The sequence below is a fragment of the Tamandua tetradactyla genome, chromosome 20, assembly GCF_023851605.1.
Source record: "Tamandua tetradactyla isolate mTamTet1 chromosome 20, mTamTet1.pri, whole genome shotgun sequence".
In the NCBI taxonomy this organism is placed as follows: Eukaryota; Metazoa; Chordata; class Mammalia; order Pilosa; family Myrmecophagidae; genus Tamandua; species Tamandua tetradactyla.
The window spans coordinates 12,969,913-12,989,147 of NC_135346.1; the positions used below are offsets into that span (position 1 = coordinate 12,969,913).

Sequence of the window (19,235 nt, forward strand, 5' to 3'; positions counted from 1 at the left end):
AAGGGTATGGTATGTATAATTTTTTTTTCATTTTATTTTTTTGTTGTCTTTTTATTTCTTTTTCTGAATTGATGCAAATGTTCCAAGAAATGATGATGATGATGAATATGCAACTATGTGATGATACTGTGAACTGCTAATTATATATGTAGAACGGAATGAGCAAATGTTAAGAATGTTTGCATTTCTTTCTTGTAATTTTTTTTGTCTTGTAATTTTTTAATTAATAAAAAATTAAATACACACACACACACACACACACACACACAAAGAAGGGACAGTTATAGCATACATGTTGTCATTACCATAGCGAGAAATCAAAAGGAACACAGGGGTCACTGGACCCAAACAGTTCTGAAAACCTACAGGCAAATTCCATTGGATTTCAAAGCAGCAGTCCCACACTCTCCAAGTGTCTACACAGTGGCTTTGCTCTCTCCAAACACTGGGATGGTTGCAATATTGGACACTGGTGAGACCATCAGTTTCAGTTTGAAATAATTATGTATCCTAGAAAATCCATGTCTTAATCCTGATCTGTCTTGTAGAGGCAGCTATTTGTTTTTATCCCTATCCAGTACCGTAGGTTGGAAACCTGATTAGGTTATCTCCACGGAGATGTAACACACCCAATTGCAGGTATTAACCTTTGATTAAAAAGAAATATGACTCCACCCATTCCAAGTAGGTCTTTTTTAAAAAATATTTTTATTTACAAAACATACAAACATTCCATACATGGTACACAATCAATGGCTCACAATATCATCACATAGCTGTGTATTCATTGCTATGATCATTTTTTTGAACATTTGCATCATTCCAGAAAAAGTAGTAAAAAAGAAAAAATAAAAAAACTCATACATACCATATCCCTCACATCTCCCTCTCATTGACCAATAGTATTTCCATCTTCAAGTGGGTCTTGATTAGTTTACTGGGATCCTTTGAAAGAGGAAACATTTTGGAAAAAGCTTCAGAGCCACTAGAACCACAAGAGCCCATGCAGCCAGAGACCTTTGGAGATGAAGAAGGAATATGCCCCTGGGGTAGCTCCATGAAACAAGAAACCTGGAAAGAAAGCTAGCAGAAGTCACCATGTTTGCCATGTGCCTTTCCAATTGGGAGAGAAACCCTGAACTTCATTGGCCTTTCTTGAGTGAAGGTAACCTCTTGTTGGTGCCTTAATTTGGACATTTTTATAGACTCGCTTTGCTTGAGAGGGTTCCGTTTACACCAACAGTCTCTTCAAAGCACTCTAGGCCTTCTCCATCAAGCTTCTCAGAATTCCTCCAAAACCTTCCCCTTATCCGTCCAAAAAATCATTCCAACATATCTGAAATTTGCAAACTGCAGCACCTCCCCACTTCTCAGGTACCAAACTGTTTTATTCTGCCAAAGCTGCCAGAATGCAATGCACCAGAGATGGATCAGCTTTTAATAAAAGGGGATTTATTTAGTTAAAAATTTATAGTTCTTCAGAGGAAAGGCAACTAACTTTCATCTAAGGTTCTCTGTTACATGGGAAGGTACACGGCAACATTTGTTGGCCTTCTCTCCTGACTTCTGGGTTCCAATAGCTTTCCCCGGTGAGTCCTTTCTGCATCTCCAAAAGACTGGGCTGAGCTGTGAGTGCTGAGATGAGGTATGCTGAGCTGCCTGGGCTGTGCTGCATTGGGCTCTCTTCTGACCTCCTTTTTAAGCCTCCAGCTAATTAAATTAAACATCACTCATTGCCACAGGTGCTCCCCTTAGCTGACTACAGATGTAATCAGCAATAGTTGAGTTTCACATGCTAATGAATCAAGTCCACAACAATAGAACTACGCACCATCACTTGGCCAAGCTGACACCTGAACCTAACTACCACAGAAGATTCCCCCTAAGATTGGGAATGAGACAAGGATGGCCACTGTCACCCCTATTATTCAACACTTTACTAGAAGTCCCTAGTAGGGCCAGGGATTAAGGAAGAGGAGGGTGAGGGAAGGAAGTAGGTATATCTATAAAAGGGTGACATGAGGAATCCTTTGATGATGAAAATGTTCTGTATCTTGACTTGGTTGTCATATTGGACTATGGTTTTACAAGCTGCTACCATCGGGGCAAACCAAGTAAAGGGTGCACAGGATCTCTCTATGTCGTTCTTTATAAGTGCATGTGAGTCTATAATTATCTCAAAATAAAAAGTTTCATTTTAAAATATATATTATAAAGTCTCACAAAAAGTCTTTTGCAAGAATGTTTATACCAGCTTTATTTATCATAAGCCAAAACTGAAAATAACACAAATGTCCATCAATATTAATATGTCACAGATAAACAAATTGTGGCATATTAATTCAATAAATACTACACAGCAATACAAAGAAATGAACTACTGATAATGCAGCAAACGTGGATGACTCTAGATACAGGAGCAAAAACATTATGTTGACCAAAAGAAACCAGACATAAAAGAATACATACTTTACTATTCCATTTATATGAAGTTCTAGGGCAGACAAAACTAATCTGTGGCAAAACAAATCATTACATGGTTACCAGTGGAATGGTGAGTGGTTACCTCTGGAAGAATTGCCTGGAAAGGGGCCCTAGGGAACTCTCTGGGGTAATGGAAATACATGTTGTTTGGGGTTAGTGGTTACAAATATAATATCTTCAATTGTCAAAACTGATTCAACTGAATACTTAAAACATATGCATTTTATTGCACATAAATTTTACCTCAATAAAAGAGACATAATTTCCACAACAACAACAAAAAACACCATTAAAAAAATGAGAAGGCAAGTCACAGAGCAAGAGAAGTTATTTGTCACATACATAACCAACTAAGGGCTCATATTCAGAATAGAGAACTCCTACAAACCAGTAAGAAAAAGACAGACACTCTAATAGAAAAAATGGGCAAGAACTGTGAATGGGGTTGGAGATCAGTAAGGAAGACCCAGGCACCTGTTCTCAAGAAGCTTATACTCGGGGAAAAACTACTGACAGGGAAGCTTCCTGAACACCTACAAAATAGCTTGTACTCACCCTCATGAGTTCACATCTAAAATCAAGAAACCCCAGTCAAGTCATGCCTGTGTGCACAAATTCTAGTCTCTTTCTGTCTGCCTCACAATTTTTAACACATTCCTTTTCAGATACAATACAAAAATGGAGCGAAGGGGTAATCTATTGTGCCATTAGTACCCAAATTTGATGCAGAGACCTTAATCTATCCAAAAATGAGTCTGGGAAAAGGGGGCAGCCAACTGCACGTAGGTAGGAGCCATTAGTGCTATAAACTCAAATGTGGATCTTGGGTCCCTAGCCCAGCTTAGTTGCCTCTGTTAGGACTACAGCAACATTTTTAATCAATTTACATCTGACACTCCAAAAGTCGAGGCTCCTTGATTGTAGCACTGGAACCTGGGTGGTAAACACTGTGCCTTCTGGAAGTGCCAATGAACCCCACATCCACTAGAGGGATGATCTTTCAGGTTGGAGGAGCTTCTATTATCACTGGCAACAGGGAGACTGAGATACTAGAAATTTTTCACTGAACTTCAGCACCTAGCGGTAAACTGGGTCTAAAAAAGGATTTAGAAATTTAAGTAGAATTCATGGAGGCAGAGTTCTATTGCTAAGAGGAACAATTATAAGCACTACCCCTCTGTAACCACCCAAATGCCCAAAGACCCCATGCCATCATTAAAATGAAACACACTTACAAAAGCATGGGTTTATATCCTTTGCCATTTATTTTTTTAAATTTTATTCAAAATATTAAATAATACAATTTCAAATATGAAAAAAGTTACTGCAATAAAACAGTTCAGGTGTATTTCCATTGTGCTTCCCTTCCTTATTAGGACAATAAAATGTCTGCCAGAGAGAAATGTTGTACTGCCCTATTTCTTCCATCTCTATACAAAGCGCACGCCCACTAACTCACCCTGGGCTTTGTGAGTATGTGTTTAAAGTATAGTAGGGGTTATGTTCTCTAAAAATTTGTACAGTGACACTTCTAAGTCAACCATGGTTCAAATCACGTATTTACATATTAATCAATTCTTTAAGATAGAAAGATAAGCTAAAACGAAATAATTTCTAGTCTGTAAATAAACAAAGAAAATAAAACAAATAAGGGGGAAAATGGTCAGTGTACACATATATCCTTTATGTATACAAACAACTTCATTCACATATAATTTTAATTTGAAAGACCTAGATACAGTATTATTTAAGTGATAATGGTCTCTAAGATTTATTCAAAATTACTATAAAATAATAAACCATGTGAACAAATCTCATATAATTTTAAACTCTGTCTCTTGCTTGAGAACTTAGAGGAAACTGGGCTATAATCATTTACTAACTAAAAGCACTATATGTTTATTTAATATTTTGCACAATTTCTACCTTGAAATTTAATTCAATAATTCAAACAAAACAAAATGGTATCTCTATAGCATTTTATCTATATCCACTGCAAATTGCAGAGTCTCTATTGTCAGAATTTCTAAACACATTTAATGTGTTACCTAAAACTGGGATCAATTCGGAATATCATTACCTTAAATTATATTTAGATTACCCAAATTATTCAAAGCAATTTTCCTGAAAGAAAAAGTGTTACTTAAAAGTAAAGCATTAGCACACATATCCTTGTACATTACAGTCTGGGGGCACAAAGAAATATGTGCTTGCAACATAGTATTTGGATACCATACCAGATATTTTAGAACTTTACAAGTTTGGGATCTCTTAAAAGTAGCATTACTAATTCTTCTAGAAGAAGTAAGATAAAGGAATCTGAAACAATAAAAACTAACAGAGTAAATATAAAGTAATGCTTAGCTCCACATTTTGGGCACCTAATTAAATTCCGCTCTAAAAGTGTAGATAAAAAATTATATACTCCTTGTTTGTGACATTTAATTTCCAAAGCACCAAGGCAAAATAAAGAGAGACCCACCTCTCATTTTAGTACCAATTGCCTATGGCAAACATCTGCACAATATCATATAAAAAATTCAAGCAAATAAAATTACATAATAAGCAAACTCAAATCACAGTGCTTTAAAAAATATAATCATTGGTAATCTTCAGAGAAGGCATTGCCTCATTAACATTCTGGTCTAGACGATGATATTCCACTGTTTTGGAACAAAGACCATCACGCCATTTCCTGCTTTGAACCAAAAGGAAAATCTGGAATAAACAAAATTAATTAGATATGCAAAAGAAAAATGGAAGATATGGTAAAAGTTTTTGTAACAATTGAACTATCTCTCTCCTAGGTTCCTAATACAAAGAGTAAAATAACAACAGGCCTACTTTATTTTCCATCCTGTCAAACAAGGTTAGATAATGCTTCTCAACAAGGATTGCTTGTTAAGGACTCAAATTCCTAGGCTCTGTCTTCAGAGGTTAAGTTAGTACACTGAAATGGAGTCCAGGAACCCTCTTGTTCAACAAGTTCCTTATAATAGAGATGGCCCAACACCAAACACTGGGAGAGAATATCACTGTCATTCAAAATTTCATCTACCTACAAATATTTGTAAAGCTAGTGAACTACAAATAAACTAACAGAAAGGCTAGTTTCCTTGCTTGTTTTTTAATTCAAAACCATAAACAAGATATTAGAATCACTGTTTCTGAAAGCTGGAAGGCCTCAAAATTTATCTGATCCAGTTTTGCCATTTCTCAGGCACAAAAATCAGGGCATGAAGGGGAAGGTGGTTTACCAGGAATCACAAAGTAAACATAGTAAAGTCAAGAACTAAAATTTCCTAACCAGTAAGCTTTGAAAAGGAAATTGTTTGTCTGACCTTCTTTTAAGTATTTTGAAAAGCTTAAATATTCGGCTCTGGAACCACACAGTGCCAAGATGTACCCTAAAGCTAAAAGTTCCCCGTGCAATCCCAGCTATGCCTCTTTTGCCTCACATAACCCAGCACACTAATTCTTATATCATTTAAAACATGGTATAATTATGAATATTCCAGTATAGAAGTATTCACCATAATATTATTTTTGAACCAAAGATTGGAAACAATCTAAATTTCCCATAGAAAAACAGGTGAAAAAATTATGCAGCTATTAAAGCATGTTTTTAAAGAATATTAAAGAACTAGAAAGTGCTCATGGTTTGTTAGGTAAACAGCAAGATACAAAACTCTATATGAGATCAAATACATTTTAAAATTTACAACATAGAGAAGGCGGGCCACAGTGGCTCAGCAGGCAGAGTTCCCGCCTGCCATGCAAGAGACCCAGGTTCAATTCCCGGTGCCTGCCCATGCAGGGAAAAAAAAAACTTTACAACATACATATATGCTACATTATATACACAGTTACAGAATAGCTCTGGGTGGGAGCTTAAATTTTTTTTCTATACTTTTTTTAACAGAAACATGAAATAATTTTATTACCAGAAAACTCTGTTATTAAAAAATAATTAAGTTCCTGCTTAATAAATTAAAAGACAAAATATTAAATTAACAATCTTTTGCCAAAGGATTCCCCCTGAATTAAAATTTCTTAATATTCAGGAAAAAAAAGCACTGGGCTTCTGGTTTTGCTCATTAAGAAATAATTTTGCTATTTCTTTTTCAGAAGTATATGTAGTCAACAATCTGTAATTTGTTAAAATACACTACAGATTTATAAACTGATTCAACATCTCAATATTTTAGCATCAATTTAAACTTCATTAAAAAAGGAAAAACCCCTGAATCACCAAAAGTATTAATAAGAATTATGACTGAGATCATAAAGGACAACTTACAGGAGCTGAAAAAATCTGGAACTTACCTTCCTTTTGTTGTGATATGTAATGTAAACAACAGCGATACAGAAAGCAAATATAATTAGGTGAAAAAAGAAATGGCTATCTTCCTCTTCCATATTTGAGGACGGAGTCTTAATAGATTTCACTGACTGTTCAATTTCCACGTAGCCCCGGTTTTCTTCCAAGGCCTCATCAGACTCCTCGTCCCTGGGGCTGGTGGTCCAGTCATAGTCTGGTTCTCCGTAATCTCCATTGTCCAGAGCGTCTTTGGCTGTGGATGGAGAACTCTTCAGTGTGAGGAGATCCTCCTCCTCTATGCTGGGATCTTCATTGTCATCAGCTTCCTCTTGAGACAGAGAAGTAGTAGGGGAGGGAGGAGGGGCCAAAGATGTCCCTCCACCTTTCTCTGTACTAGGTGTGGGAGGGAGAGTGGTAATGATCTGGGAAACAGGAGGATTGGTTTGGTCTTCAGGTAATAAACCTTTCATATGTGGAGTAGAAATATCTCGATTGAGTACACTGTGGGTTGGTGAATTAGTCTGTGGCAGAACTGAAATAAATGAATAAAGAACATTAAACTGAAATCTCCAACTCTATCTCCACAAAACTAAAAGCATATTTACCTAAAATTTTCACAGGCCGATCGCTAAGCATTTTTCTCTGCTACATTCCTATTACCTTCTCTTGAGAACCGTTAGTAAGTCTCAATAGACAGTGATCAATTACATTTCCTCCTAGTCAATTATTAATCAGACAATTGCTTTGCCGGATAGTAGCGACTTAACATAAAACAAGCTACTATATTATATAGCCTGCCACCAAAAGAAGAGAGGTCACTTTAGATCATCATGACTAAGTTCACACACAGCTCTTACCCATCCACGTTTTCATTTCAGAAAGAGCATGACAGGAATCATCCTCGCCCAACTCCACCCCATACCCAGAACAGAGGCTCAAGTAGGTCACAAACAAGACATGGATTCTGGTTTTCAACAACATATCCAAGAAAAGCTATAAGCAAGCTCTCAGCAGTATTTCTAAGTGATACTAAACCTGGAAGAATGCCCTTAAATTGGGAACCAAAGCTAAATGTAAAGCAGACTATTTTAAAAACGGGGAAGGAACTTAGGCATAAGATCTGATGCTAAAAACATACAAGCTCTTAATTCCTTATGCTTCTATCAAATCAGCATGGTTTACTAAAGTAAAGGTAAAGTTATTTATATAAGTAACTCTGTATATAAAAGTTCAGAGGAATCCCTGTTGAAAGTTAACAGTCTAATTTATAATCTAATATAGTACTTGTTGGAGAACTTTAAGGGTATCTATTACACTTTTAAACAAATGAATTCATGGGTAGTTCAGTGGTAGAATTTGCACCTGCCTCGAGGAAGACCCGGGTCTGAATCCTGGCCCATGTACCCAAAAGAAAGTTCTGAAAAAATTCCCTATGATATACATATCTGCCTCTCCATGTGTGTATGTATAGAAATAAATATACCAGTCACATGAGATCTAAATATACTCAAAATATTTTAAAGTCTATCAAATTAAAGTAAAATACTTTACAGGTATAAGATTAAAGCAAGAAATGTGTGCATGCACATAAATTAACAATCTAATAGATAATTCTTTGTTTATATGATTATACTCTGGTTTGTAATAGCTGATATCTTGATTAGAAAAAAGAAATAGCTGGTTTCAATTAGATTGAATAGAGGATCCAAAAATAATAATAATTTATAATAAAACTCCCTTAAAACATTGGCAATAGTTGGCTCTTTGAAATTTTTAACTGGAAGAAAACAAAAATAAACAAAACCTACATTATTTAAAAAACTATTAACACGAATTTCTGAAAAGAATTTTTACATGTACCCCCTTAATTTGGTACTATTTTTCTGACAAAGTGTGGATAATATATTTAAAAACAAAATCATTAACATAACTGAGAGTCAAGTAAGCTTGATTTTTTTTCTAAATTGTTTTTCTACACAACTTCTGGAATATTCATGTACCTTTAAAAGACACAATTTGGTAGAGGTGGGGATGATTACAATTTTGTCCCCATCTCCCAGTCCTCTCCATGTCCAGAAACTCTTCCATTATACACTCTAAAATTTATGGTCAATCATCAGAAAATCCTTTTATCGCTTGTTATAAATGAATTCTGGCTCTCCCCCAGGGACATACTTTTCCTGCAGCACTTTCAAGTAATAACTGATTCTTCTCCCACACCTTGCACCACTCAGTCTGGAGCAGGGGGAGTTATCCATCTTCTTACTGCCTCTTTCAAAGTATTCTCCTATTCCCCTCTTTAAACCACACCCCTTCCAGTTTTGATTCTCATGTCATCTTCTACTCTCTAACCTTTGTCCACCAACTCCCAGATCATGCCCCCCATTTCTTAATTTTAGCTTCTTGCTTATTCTCACTCTCTCCAAGACAATTACTCCTAAATTGATTTCAAAACTTCCTGGCTAAGGATCTAGCCCTCTCCCCTTACCACAGCCTCTCACTCCCATGCTCATTATTTATCATCACGACCCCTCCATAATAGCATTTTCATGCATTCCATTCACTGACATGTTCTCCTACCCTTCTGGTTCATTCCTTAGAACTCTGAATCCATGAAGACCTACAATCCTTTAATTCTACCACCTCTTCAGTCCCTAACTGCCACCATGCCCATGCCCACAGCAGTCTCCTCCCTATTTACCCAGATTAATTTCTATAGTCAGTCATTTCAATCTCTTTCTTACATGGACCCTTCTTCCTCACTCCCTTTGCCCTACTCATTTCCAAGAGTACTCTGGCTACTCCAACTCTCTGGCTACTCCCCAACGGCAACCAAGCAACTGACCATGGCTGAGAAAATGGTATATAACTACGCCACTGTTTTTATATCATTTTAAATTAAATACCAAAAATTCAGGAAGACTTTAAATGCTGCTGGCAATTATACTGTATTTTCCTAGGCCATTTACCCTCCCATTCCCTCAGCAGATCATTCACATTATTCTCTATCCTCAAACATCCAACACCTTATCTCTCATCCTCATTCTTAACTGATGACATCATTTCCCATCTCCTCTGAAAAGAAATCAATCAAACAGAAGAGATCTTTCAAAAACTTCCAGAATTCTAGATTTATAAATGCAACTGCCTACATAACATCTCCTTGACATCAAAATTAACATGCTAAGACTTCCGGAGAAGATGGCGGCTTAGTAAGACGCGCGGATCTTAGTCTCTCCTCCAGAACAGCTACTAGGGGAGTAGAAATGATACAGAACAGCTCCCAGAGCCACGACAGAGATTAAAAAGACAGCGTACCCCATCCTGGAACGGCTGACTGGCTGAGAGAACCTGCTCCGGTGAGATCGCCGAGGGGCGGGGGTTCACCGGGCGGGGCGGCAAGAGGCTGGAGTTCCTCCCTTCCCCCTTCCCGGGCTGGCTGGGAGAATTGGACAGGCGGTCCCCTCAAACCGCGGGGGCTGGCGTCCCGACCACGCGAGGCCCCCCGGACCAACTGAGAGAATAGGATTGGAAATCCCCAGACCGCGGAGAACGGTGATGGGGAGGGGGCCCCTTCCAAACAAGTGACTCCCCGGGAACGGTGCACTCTCCCAGGCGGGCCGCAGCGGCTGGCACCCTCCCGTCACGCTTGGCGCCCTGGGCCGACTAGGAAATTCAGACGGGCGCTCTCCCGGGCTGCGGTGGCCGGCGACCCTCCCCGCGTTCGGTCCCTGGGCCGGCTGGCACTCGTCCAAGCCGCTTCGGCTGGCGAACCTCCCAGACGGCGAGAGTTTTCCAAAGTTAAAGGACCCACAGCACCTTTTACTGGTGGGACCCGCAGACAAACGTGTGCCACGAGCGCCACCTACTGGGCAGGATAAGAAAAACAGATCCCAGAGATTTCACAGAAAAATCTTCGAAATTGTTGGGTCTAGCACCCAGGGAAATCTGACTAAATGCCCAGACGCCAGCAGAAGATAACGGATCACGCTCAAAAAATTGAAAATATGGCCCAGTCAAAGGAACAAACCAATAGTTCAAATGAGATACAAGAGCTGAGACAACTAATGCTGAATATACGAACAGAAATGGAAAACCTCTTGAAAACGAAATCGATAAATTGAGGGAGGACATGAAGAAGACATGGGCTGAACAAAAAGAAGTAATAGAAAAACTGAAAAAAACAAATCACAGAACTTATGGAAGTGAAGGATAAAGTAGAAAAGATGGAAAAAACAATGGATACCTACAATGATAGATTTAAAGAGACAGAAGATAGAATTAGTGATTTGGAAGATGGAACATCTGAATTCCAATAAGAAACAGAAACTATCAGGAAAAGAATGGAAAAATTTGAACAGGGTATCAGGGAACTCAAGGACAATATGAACCGCACAAATATACATGTTGTGGGTGTCCCAGAAGGAGAAGAGAAGGGAAAAGGAGGAGAAAAACTAATGGAAGAAATTATCACTGAAAACTTCCCAACTCTTATGAAAGACCTAAAATTACAGATCCAAGAAGTGCAGCGCACCCCCAAGAGATTAGACCCAAATAGGCGTTCTTCAAGACACTTACTAGTTAGAATGTCAGAGGTCAGAGAGAAAGAGAGGATCTTGAAAGCAGCAAGAGAAAAACAATCCATCACATACAAGGGAAACCCAATAAGACTATGTGTAGATTTCTCAGCAGAAACCATGGAGGCTAGAAGACAGTGGGATGATATATTTAATTTACTAAAAGAGAAAAAATGCCAACCAAGACTCCTATATCCAGCAAAATTGTCCTTCAAAAATGGGGGAGAAATTAAAACATTCTCAGACAAAAAGTCACTGAGAGAATTTGTGACCAAGAGCCCAGCCCTGCAAGAAATACTAAAGGGAGCACTAGAGTCAGATACAAAAAGACAGAAGAGAGAGGTATGGAGAGGAGTGTAGAAAGAAGGAAAGTCAGATATGATATACATAATACAAAAGGCAAAATGGTAGAGGAAAATATTATCCAAACAGTATTAACACTAAATGTTAATGGACTGAATTCCCCAATCAAAAGACATAGATTGGCAGAATGGATTAAGAAACAGGATCCTTCTATATGCTGTCTACAGGAAACACATCTTAGACCCAATGATAAACATAGGTTGAAAGTGAAAGGTTGGGAAAAGATATTTCATGCAAATAACAACCAGAAAAGAGTAGGAGTGGCTATACTAATATCCAACAAATTAGACTTCAAATGTAAAACAGTTAAAAGAGACAAAGAAGGACACTATCTACTAATAAAGGAACAATTCAACAAGAAGACATAACAATCATAAATATTTACGCACCGAACCAGAATGCCCCAAAATATGTAAGGAATACACTGCAAACACTGAAAAGGGAAATAGACACATATACCATAATAGTTGGAGACTTCAATTCCCCACTCTCATCAATGGACAGAACATCTACACAGAGGATCAATAAAGAAATAGAGAATCTGAAGACTTCCTGGAAGATGGCGGCTTAGTAAGACGCGCGGATCTTAGTTTCTTCTCCAGGACACCTACTAGGGGAGTAGAAACGATACAGAAAGCGCCCAAAGCCACAACAGAGATAAAAAAGACAGCGTACCCCATCCTGGAACGGCTGGCTGGCTGAGAGAAGCAGCTCGGGTGAGATCGCCGAGGCGCGCGGGCCTTACCGGGCGGGGTGGCAAGCGGCCGGAGTTACTCCCTTCCCCCTTCCCGGGCCGGCTGGGAGAATTGGAGAGGTGTTCCCCTGAAACCAAGGCGACTGGCGCCCACACCATGCGCAGCCCCCGGACCAACTGAGAGAATTGGATCGGAAACCCCCAGGCCGCGGAGAACGGTGACCCCGTGACTCCCGGGGAACGTGCACTCTCTCGGGCGGGCCGCTGCCGCTGGCGCCCTCCCACCATGCTTGTTGCCCAGGGCCGACTAGGAAATTCGGACGGGCTCTTTCCCTGCCTGCGGCGACCAGCAACCCTCCCTGCGTTCGGACCCCGGGCCGGCTAAAGCCGTTTCGGCTAGCGAACCCCCAGGACGGCGAGAGTTTTCCAAAGTTTAAGGTCCCACAGCACCTTTTACTGGTGGGACCCGCAGACAAACGGGTGCCATGAGCGCCACCTACTGGGCAGGATAAGAAAAACAGAACCCAGAGATTTCACAGAAAAATATTACAACCTTGCTGTGTCCAACACCAAGAGAAATCTGAATAAATGCCCAGACGCCAGCAGCAGAAGATAACTGTCCACGCTCAAAAGATTGAGAATATGGCTCAGTCAAAGGAACAAACCAATAGCTCAAATGAGACACAAGAGCTGAGACAACTAATGCTGAATATACGAACAGAAATGGAAAACCTCTTCAAAAATGAAATCGATAAATTGAGGGAGGACATGAAGAGGACATGGGCTGAACATAAAGAAGAAATAGAAAAACTGAAAAAACAAATCGCAGAACTTATGGAAGTGAAGGATAAAGTAGCAAACAGAAAAAATAATGGATAGCTACAATGATAGATTTAAAGAGACAGAAGATAGAATTAGTGATTTGGAGGATGGAACATCTGAATTCCAAAAAGAAACAGAAACTATAGGGAAAAGAATGGAAAAATTTGAACAGGGTATCAGGGAACTCAAGGACAATATGAACCGCACAAATATACGTGTTGTGGGTGTCCCAGAAGGAGAAGAGAAGGGAAAAGGAGGAGAAAAACTAATGGAAGAAATTATCACTGAAAATTTCCCAACTCTTATGAAAGACCTAAAATTACAGATCCAAGAAGTGCAGCGCACCCCAAAGAGATTAGACCCAAATAGGCGTTCTCCAAGACACTTACTAGTTAGAATGTCAGAGGTCAAAGAGAAAGAGAAGATCTTGAAAGCAGCAAGAGAAAAACAATCCATTACATACAAGGGAAACCCAATAAGACTTTGTGTAGATTTCTCAGCAGAAACCATGGAAGCTAGAAGACAGTGGGATGATATATTTAAAATACTAAAAGAGAAAAACTGCCAACCAAGACTCCTATATCCAGCAAAATTATCCTTCAAAAATGAGGGAGAGATTAAAACATTCTCAGACAAAAAGTCACTGAAAGAATTTGTGACCAAGAGACCAGCTCTGCAAGAAATACTAAAGGGAGCACTAGAGTCAGATACAAAAAGACAGAAGAGAGAGATATGGAAAAGAGTGTAGAAAGAAGGAAAATCAGATATGATATATATAATACAAAAGGCAAAATGTTAGAGGAAAATATTATCCAAACAGTAATAACACTAAATGTCAATGGACTGAATTCCCCATCAAAAGACATAGATTGGCAGAATGGATTAAAAAACAGGATCCTTCGATATGCTGTCTACAGGAAACACATCTTAGACCCAAAGATAAACATAGGTTGAAAGTGAAAGGTTGGGAAAAGATATTTCATGCAAATAACAACCAGAAAAGAGCAGGAGTGGCTATACTAATATCCAACAAATTAGACTTCAAATGTAAAACAGTTAAAAGAGACAAAGAAGGACACTATATACTAATAAAAGGAACAATTAAACAAGAAGACATAACAATCATAAATATTTACGCACCGAATCAGAATGCCCCAAAATACGTGAGGAATATACTGCAAACACTGAAAAGGGAAATAGACTCATATACCATAATAGTTGGAGACTTCAACTCACCACTCTCATCCAGGGACAGAACATCTACAGAGGATCAACAAAGAAATAGAGAATCTGAATATTACTATAAATGAACTAGACTTAATAGACATTTATAGGACATTACATCCCACAACAGCAGGATACACCTTTTTCTCAAGTGCTCATGGATCATTCTCAAATATAGACCATATGCTGGGTCACAAAGCAAGTCTCAACAAATTTAAAAAGATTGAAATCTTACACAACACTTTCTCGGACCATAAAGGAATGATGTTGGAAATCAATAATAGGCAGAGTGCCAGAAAATTCACAAATACGTGGAGGCTCAACAACACACTCCTAAACAACGACTGGGTCAAAGAAGAAATTGCAAGAGAAATTAGCAAATACCTCGAGGCGAATGAAAATGAAAACACAACATATCAAAACTTATGGGACGCAGCAAAGGCAGTGCTAAGAGGGAAATTTATTGCTCTAAATGCCTATATCAGAAAAGAAGAAAAGGCAAAAATTCAGGAATTAACTATCCATTTGGAAGAACTGGAGAAAGAACAGCAAGCTAACCCCAAAGCAAGCAAAAGGAAAGAAATAACAAAGATTAGAGCACAAATAAATGAAATTGAAAACATGAAAACAATAGAGAAAATCAATAAGGCCAGAAGTTGGTTCTATGAGAAAATCAATAAGATTGATGGGCCCTTAGCAAGATTGACAAAAAGAAGAAGAGAGAGGATGCAAATAAATAAGATCAGAAATGGAAGAGGAGACATAACTACTGACCTCACAGAAATAAAGGAGGAAATAACAGGATACTATGAACAACTTTACGCTAATAAATACAACAATTTAGAGGAAATGGACGGGTTCCTGGAAAGACATGAACAACCAACTTTGACTCAAGAAGACATTGATGACCTCAACAAACCAATCACAAGTAAAGAAATTGAATTAGTCATTCAAAAGCTTCCTAAAAAGAAAAGTCCAGGACCAGATGGCTTCACATGTGAATTCTACCAAACGTTCCAGAAAGAATTAGTACCAATTCTCTTCAAACTCTTCAAAAAAATCGAGGTGGAGGGAAAACTACCTAATTCATTCTATGAAGCCAACATCACCCTCATACCAAAACCAGGCAAAGATATTACAAAAAAAGAAAACTACAGACCAATCTCTCTAATGAATACAGATGCAAAAATCCTCAATAAAATTCTAGCAAATCGTATCCAACAACACATTAAAACAATTATACATCAGGACCAAGTAGGATTCATCCCAGGTATGCAAGGATGGTTCAACATAAGAAAATCAATTAATGTAATACACCATATCAACAAATCAAACAGAAAAATCACATGATCATCTCAATTGATGCAGAGAAGGCATTCGACAAGATTCAACATCCTTTCCTGTTGAAAACACTTCAAAAGATAGGAATACAAGGGAACTTCCTTAAAATGATAGAGGGAATATATGAAAAACCCACAGCTAATATCATCCTCAATGGGGAAAAATTGAAAACTTTCCCCCTAAGATCAGGAACAAGACAAGGATGTCCACTATCACCACTATTATTCAACATTGTGTTGGAGGTTCTAGCCAGAGCAATTAGACAAGAAAAAGAAATACAAGGCATCAAAGTGGAAAGGAAGAAGTAAAACTATCACTGTTTGCAGACGATATGATACTATACGTCGAAAACCCGGAAAAATCCACAACAAAACTACTAGAGCTAATAAATGAGTACAGCAAAGTAGCAGGTTACAAGATCAACATTCAAAAATCTGTAGCATTTCTATACACTAGTAATGAACGAGCTGAGGGGGAAATCAAGAAACGAATCCCATTTACAATTGCAACTAAAAGAATAAAATACCTAGGAATAAATTTAACTAAAGAGACAAAAAACCTATATAAAGAAAACTACAAAAAACTGCTAAAAGAAATCACAGAAGACCTAAATAGATGGAAGGGCATACCGTGTTCATGGATTGGAAGACTAAATATAGTTAAGATGTCAATCCTACCTAAATTGATTTACAGATTCAATGCAATACCAATCAAAATCCCAACAACTTATTTTTCAGAATTAGAAAAACCAATAAGCAAATTTATCTGGAAGGGCAGGGTGCCCCGAATTGCTAAAAACATCTTGAGGAAAAAAAACGAAGCTGGAGGTCTCGCGCTGCCTGACTTTAAGGCATATTATGAAGCCACAGTGGTCAAAACAGCATGGTATTGGCATAAAGATAGATATATCGACCAATGGAATCGAATAGAGTGCTCAGATATAGACCCTCCCATCTATGGACATTTGATCTTTGATAAGGCAGTCAAGCCAACTCACCTGGGACAGAGCAGTCTCTTCAATAAATGGTGCCTAGAGAACTGGATATCCATATGCAAAAGAATGAAAGAAGACCCGTATCTCACACCCTATACAAAAGTTAACTCAAAATGGATCAAAGATCTAAACATTAGGTCTAAGACCATAAAACAGTTAGAGGAAAATGTTGGGAGATATCTTATGGATCTTACAACTGGAGGCGGTTTTATGGACCTTAAACCTAAAGCAAGAGCACTGAAGAAGGAAATAAATAATGGGAACTCCTCAAAATTAAACACTTTTGTGCATCAAAGAACTTCATCAAGAAAGTAGAAAGACAGCCTTCACAATGGGAGACAATATTTGGAAATGATATATCAGATAAAGGTCTAGTATCCAGAATTTATAAAGAGATTGTTCATCTCAACAACAAAAAGACAGCCAACCCAATTACAAAATGGGAAAAAGACTTGAACAGACACCTCTCAGAAGAGGAAATACGGATGGCCAAGAGGCACATGAAGAGATGCTCCATGTCCCTGGCCATTAGAGAAATGCAAATCAAAACCACAATGAGATATCATCTCACACCCACCAGAATGGCCATTATCAACAAAACAGAAAATGACAAGTGCTGGAGAGGATGCGGAGAAAGAGGCACACTTATCCACTGTTGGTGGGAATGTCAAAGGGTGCAACCACTGTGGAAGGCAGTTTGGCGGTTCCTCAAAAAGCTGAATATAGAATTGCCATACGACCCAGCAATACCATTGCTAGGTATCTACTCAAAGGACTTAAAGGGCAAAGACACAAACGGACATTTGCACACCAATGTTTATGCAGCGTTATTTACAATTGCAAAGAGATGGAAACAGCCAAAATCTCCATCAACAGAAGAGTGGCTAAACAAACTGTGGTATATACATACGATGGAATATTATGCAGCTTTAAGACAAGATAAACTTATGAAGCATGTAATAACATGGATGGACCTAGAGAATATTATGCTGAGTGAATCCAGCCAAAAACTAAAGGACAAATACTGTATGGTCCCACTGATGTGAACGGACATTCGAGAATAAACTTGAAATATGTCATTGGTAACAGAGTTCAGCAGGAGTTAGAAACAGGGTAAGACAATGGGTAATTGAAGCTGAAGGGATACAGACTGTGCAACAGGACTAGATACAAAAACTCAAAAATGGACAGCACAATAATACCTAATTGTAAAGTAATCATGTTAAAACACTGAATGAAGCTGCATCTGAGCTATAGGTTTTTGTTTTGTTTTGTTTTGTTTTGTTTTGATTTTACTATTATTACTTTTATTTTTTTCTCTATATTAACATTCTATATCTTTTTCGGTTATGTTGCTAGTTCTTCTAAACCAATGCAAATGTACTAAGAAATGATGATCATGCATCTATGTGATGATGTTAAGAATTAATGATTGCATGTGTAGAATGGTATGATCTCTAAATGTTGGGTTAATTTCTTTTTTTCCGTTAATTAAAAAAAAAAGAGAAGGGATAATTGGAGATGAAGGGATACAGACTGTACAACGGGACTGGATATAAAAACTCAGAAATGGACAGCACAATACTACCCAATTGTAATGCAATTATGTTAAAACACTGAATGAAGCTGCATGTGAGGTATAGGTTTTTTGTTTTTGTTTTTTTTGGTTTTTTTTCTTTCTATTATTGTTTTAATTCTTATTCTGTTGTCTTTTTATTTCTTTTTCTAAATCGATGCAAATGTACTAAGAAATGATGAATATGCAACTATGTGATGTTATTAAGAATTGCTGATTGTACATGTAGATTGGAATGATTTCTAATTGTTTCTTAATTCTTTTTTTAATTAATAAAAAAATAAAAAATAAAAAAAATAAAAAATAAATAAAAAAAAAAAGAATTAATGATTGCATGTGTAGAATGGTATGATCTCTAAATGTTGGGTTAATTTCTTTTTTTCCGTTAATTAAAAAAAAAAAAAAGAGAAGGGATAATTGGAGATGAAGGGATACAGACTGTACAACGGGACTGGATATAAAAACTCAGAAATGGACAGCACAATACTACCCAATTGTAATGCAATTATGTTAAAACACTGAATGAAGCTGCATGTGAGGTATAGGTTTTTTGTTTTTGTTTTTTTTGTTTTTTTTTTTCTATTATTGTTTTAATTCTTATTCTGTTGTCTTTTTATTTCTTTTTCTAAATCGATGCAAATGTACTAAGAAATGATGAATATGCAACTATGTGATGTTATTAAGAATTACTGATTGTACATGTAGGTTGGAATGATTTCTAATTGTTTTCTTAATTCTTTTTTTAATTAATAAAAAAAAAAAAAAAAAAAAAGAATAACCTCCAGAATAACCTTTCGAGTCTGTTTGGAATCTCTCAGCCGTTGATAAAAAAAAAAAAA

General features: G+C 37.6%; 1 protein-coding gene across 1 annotated transcript in view; it reads right to left on the minus strand.

Annotated features, from left to right (window-relative positions):
- Positions 1 to 3,730: 3,730 nt before the first annotated feature.
- The window catches only part of C20H5orf15 (chromosome 20 C5orf15 homolog), a 28,959-nt gene continuing 13,454 nt past the window's right edge, over positions 3,731 to 19,235 (minus strand). The window contains exons 2-3 of the mRNA XM_077138434.1: positions 6,811 to 7,337; positions 3,731 to 5,202 (exon numbers count right to left, since the gene is read on the minus strand). Of these exons, the coding sequence (XP_076994549.1) occupies positions 5,071 to 5,202; positions 6,811 to 7,337 (659 nt within the window). The 3' untranslated portion in view covers positions 3,731 to 5,070. The remainder of the gene's footprint in view (positions 5,203 to 6,810; positions 7,338 to 19,235) is intronic.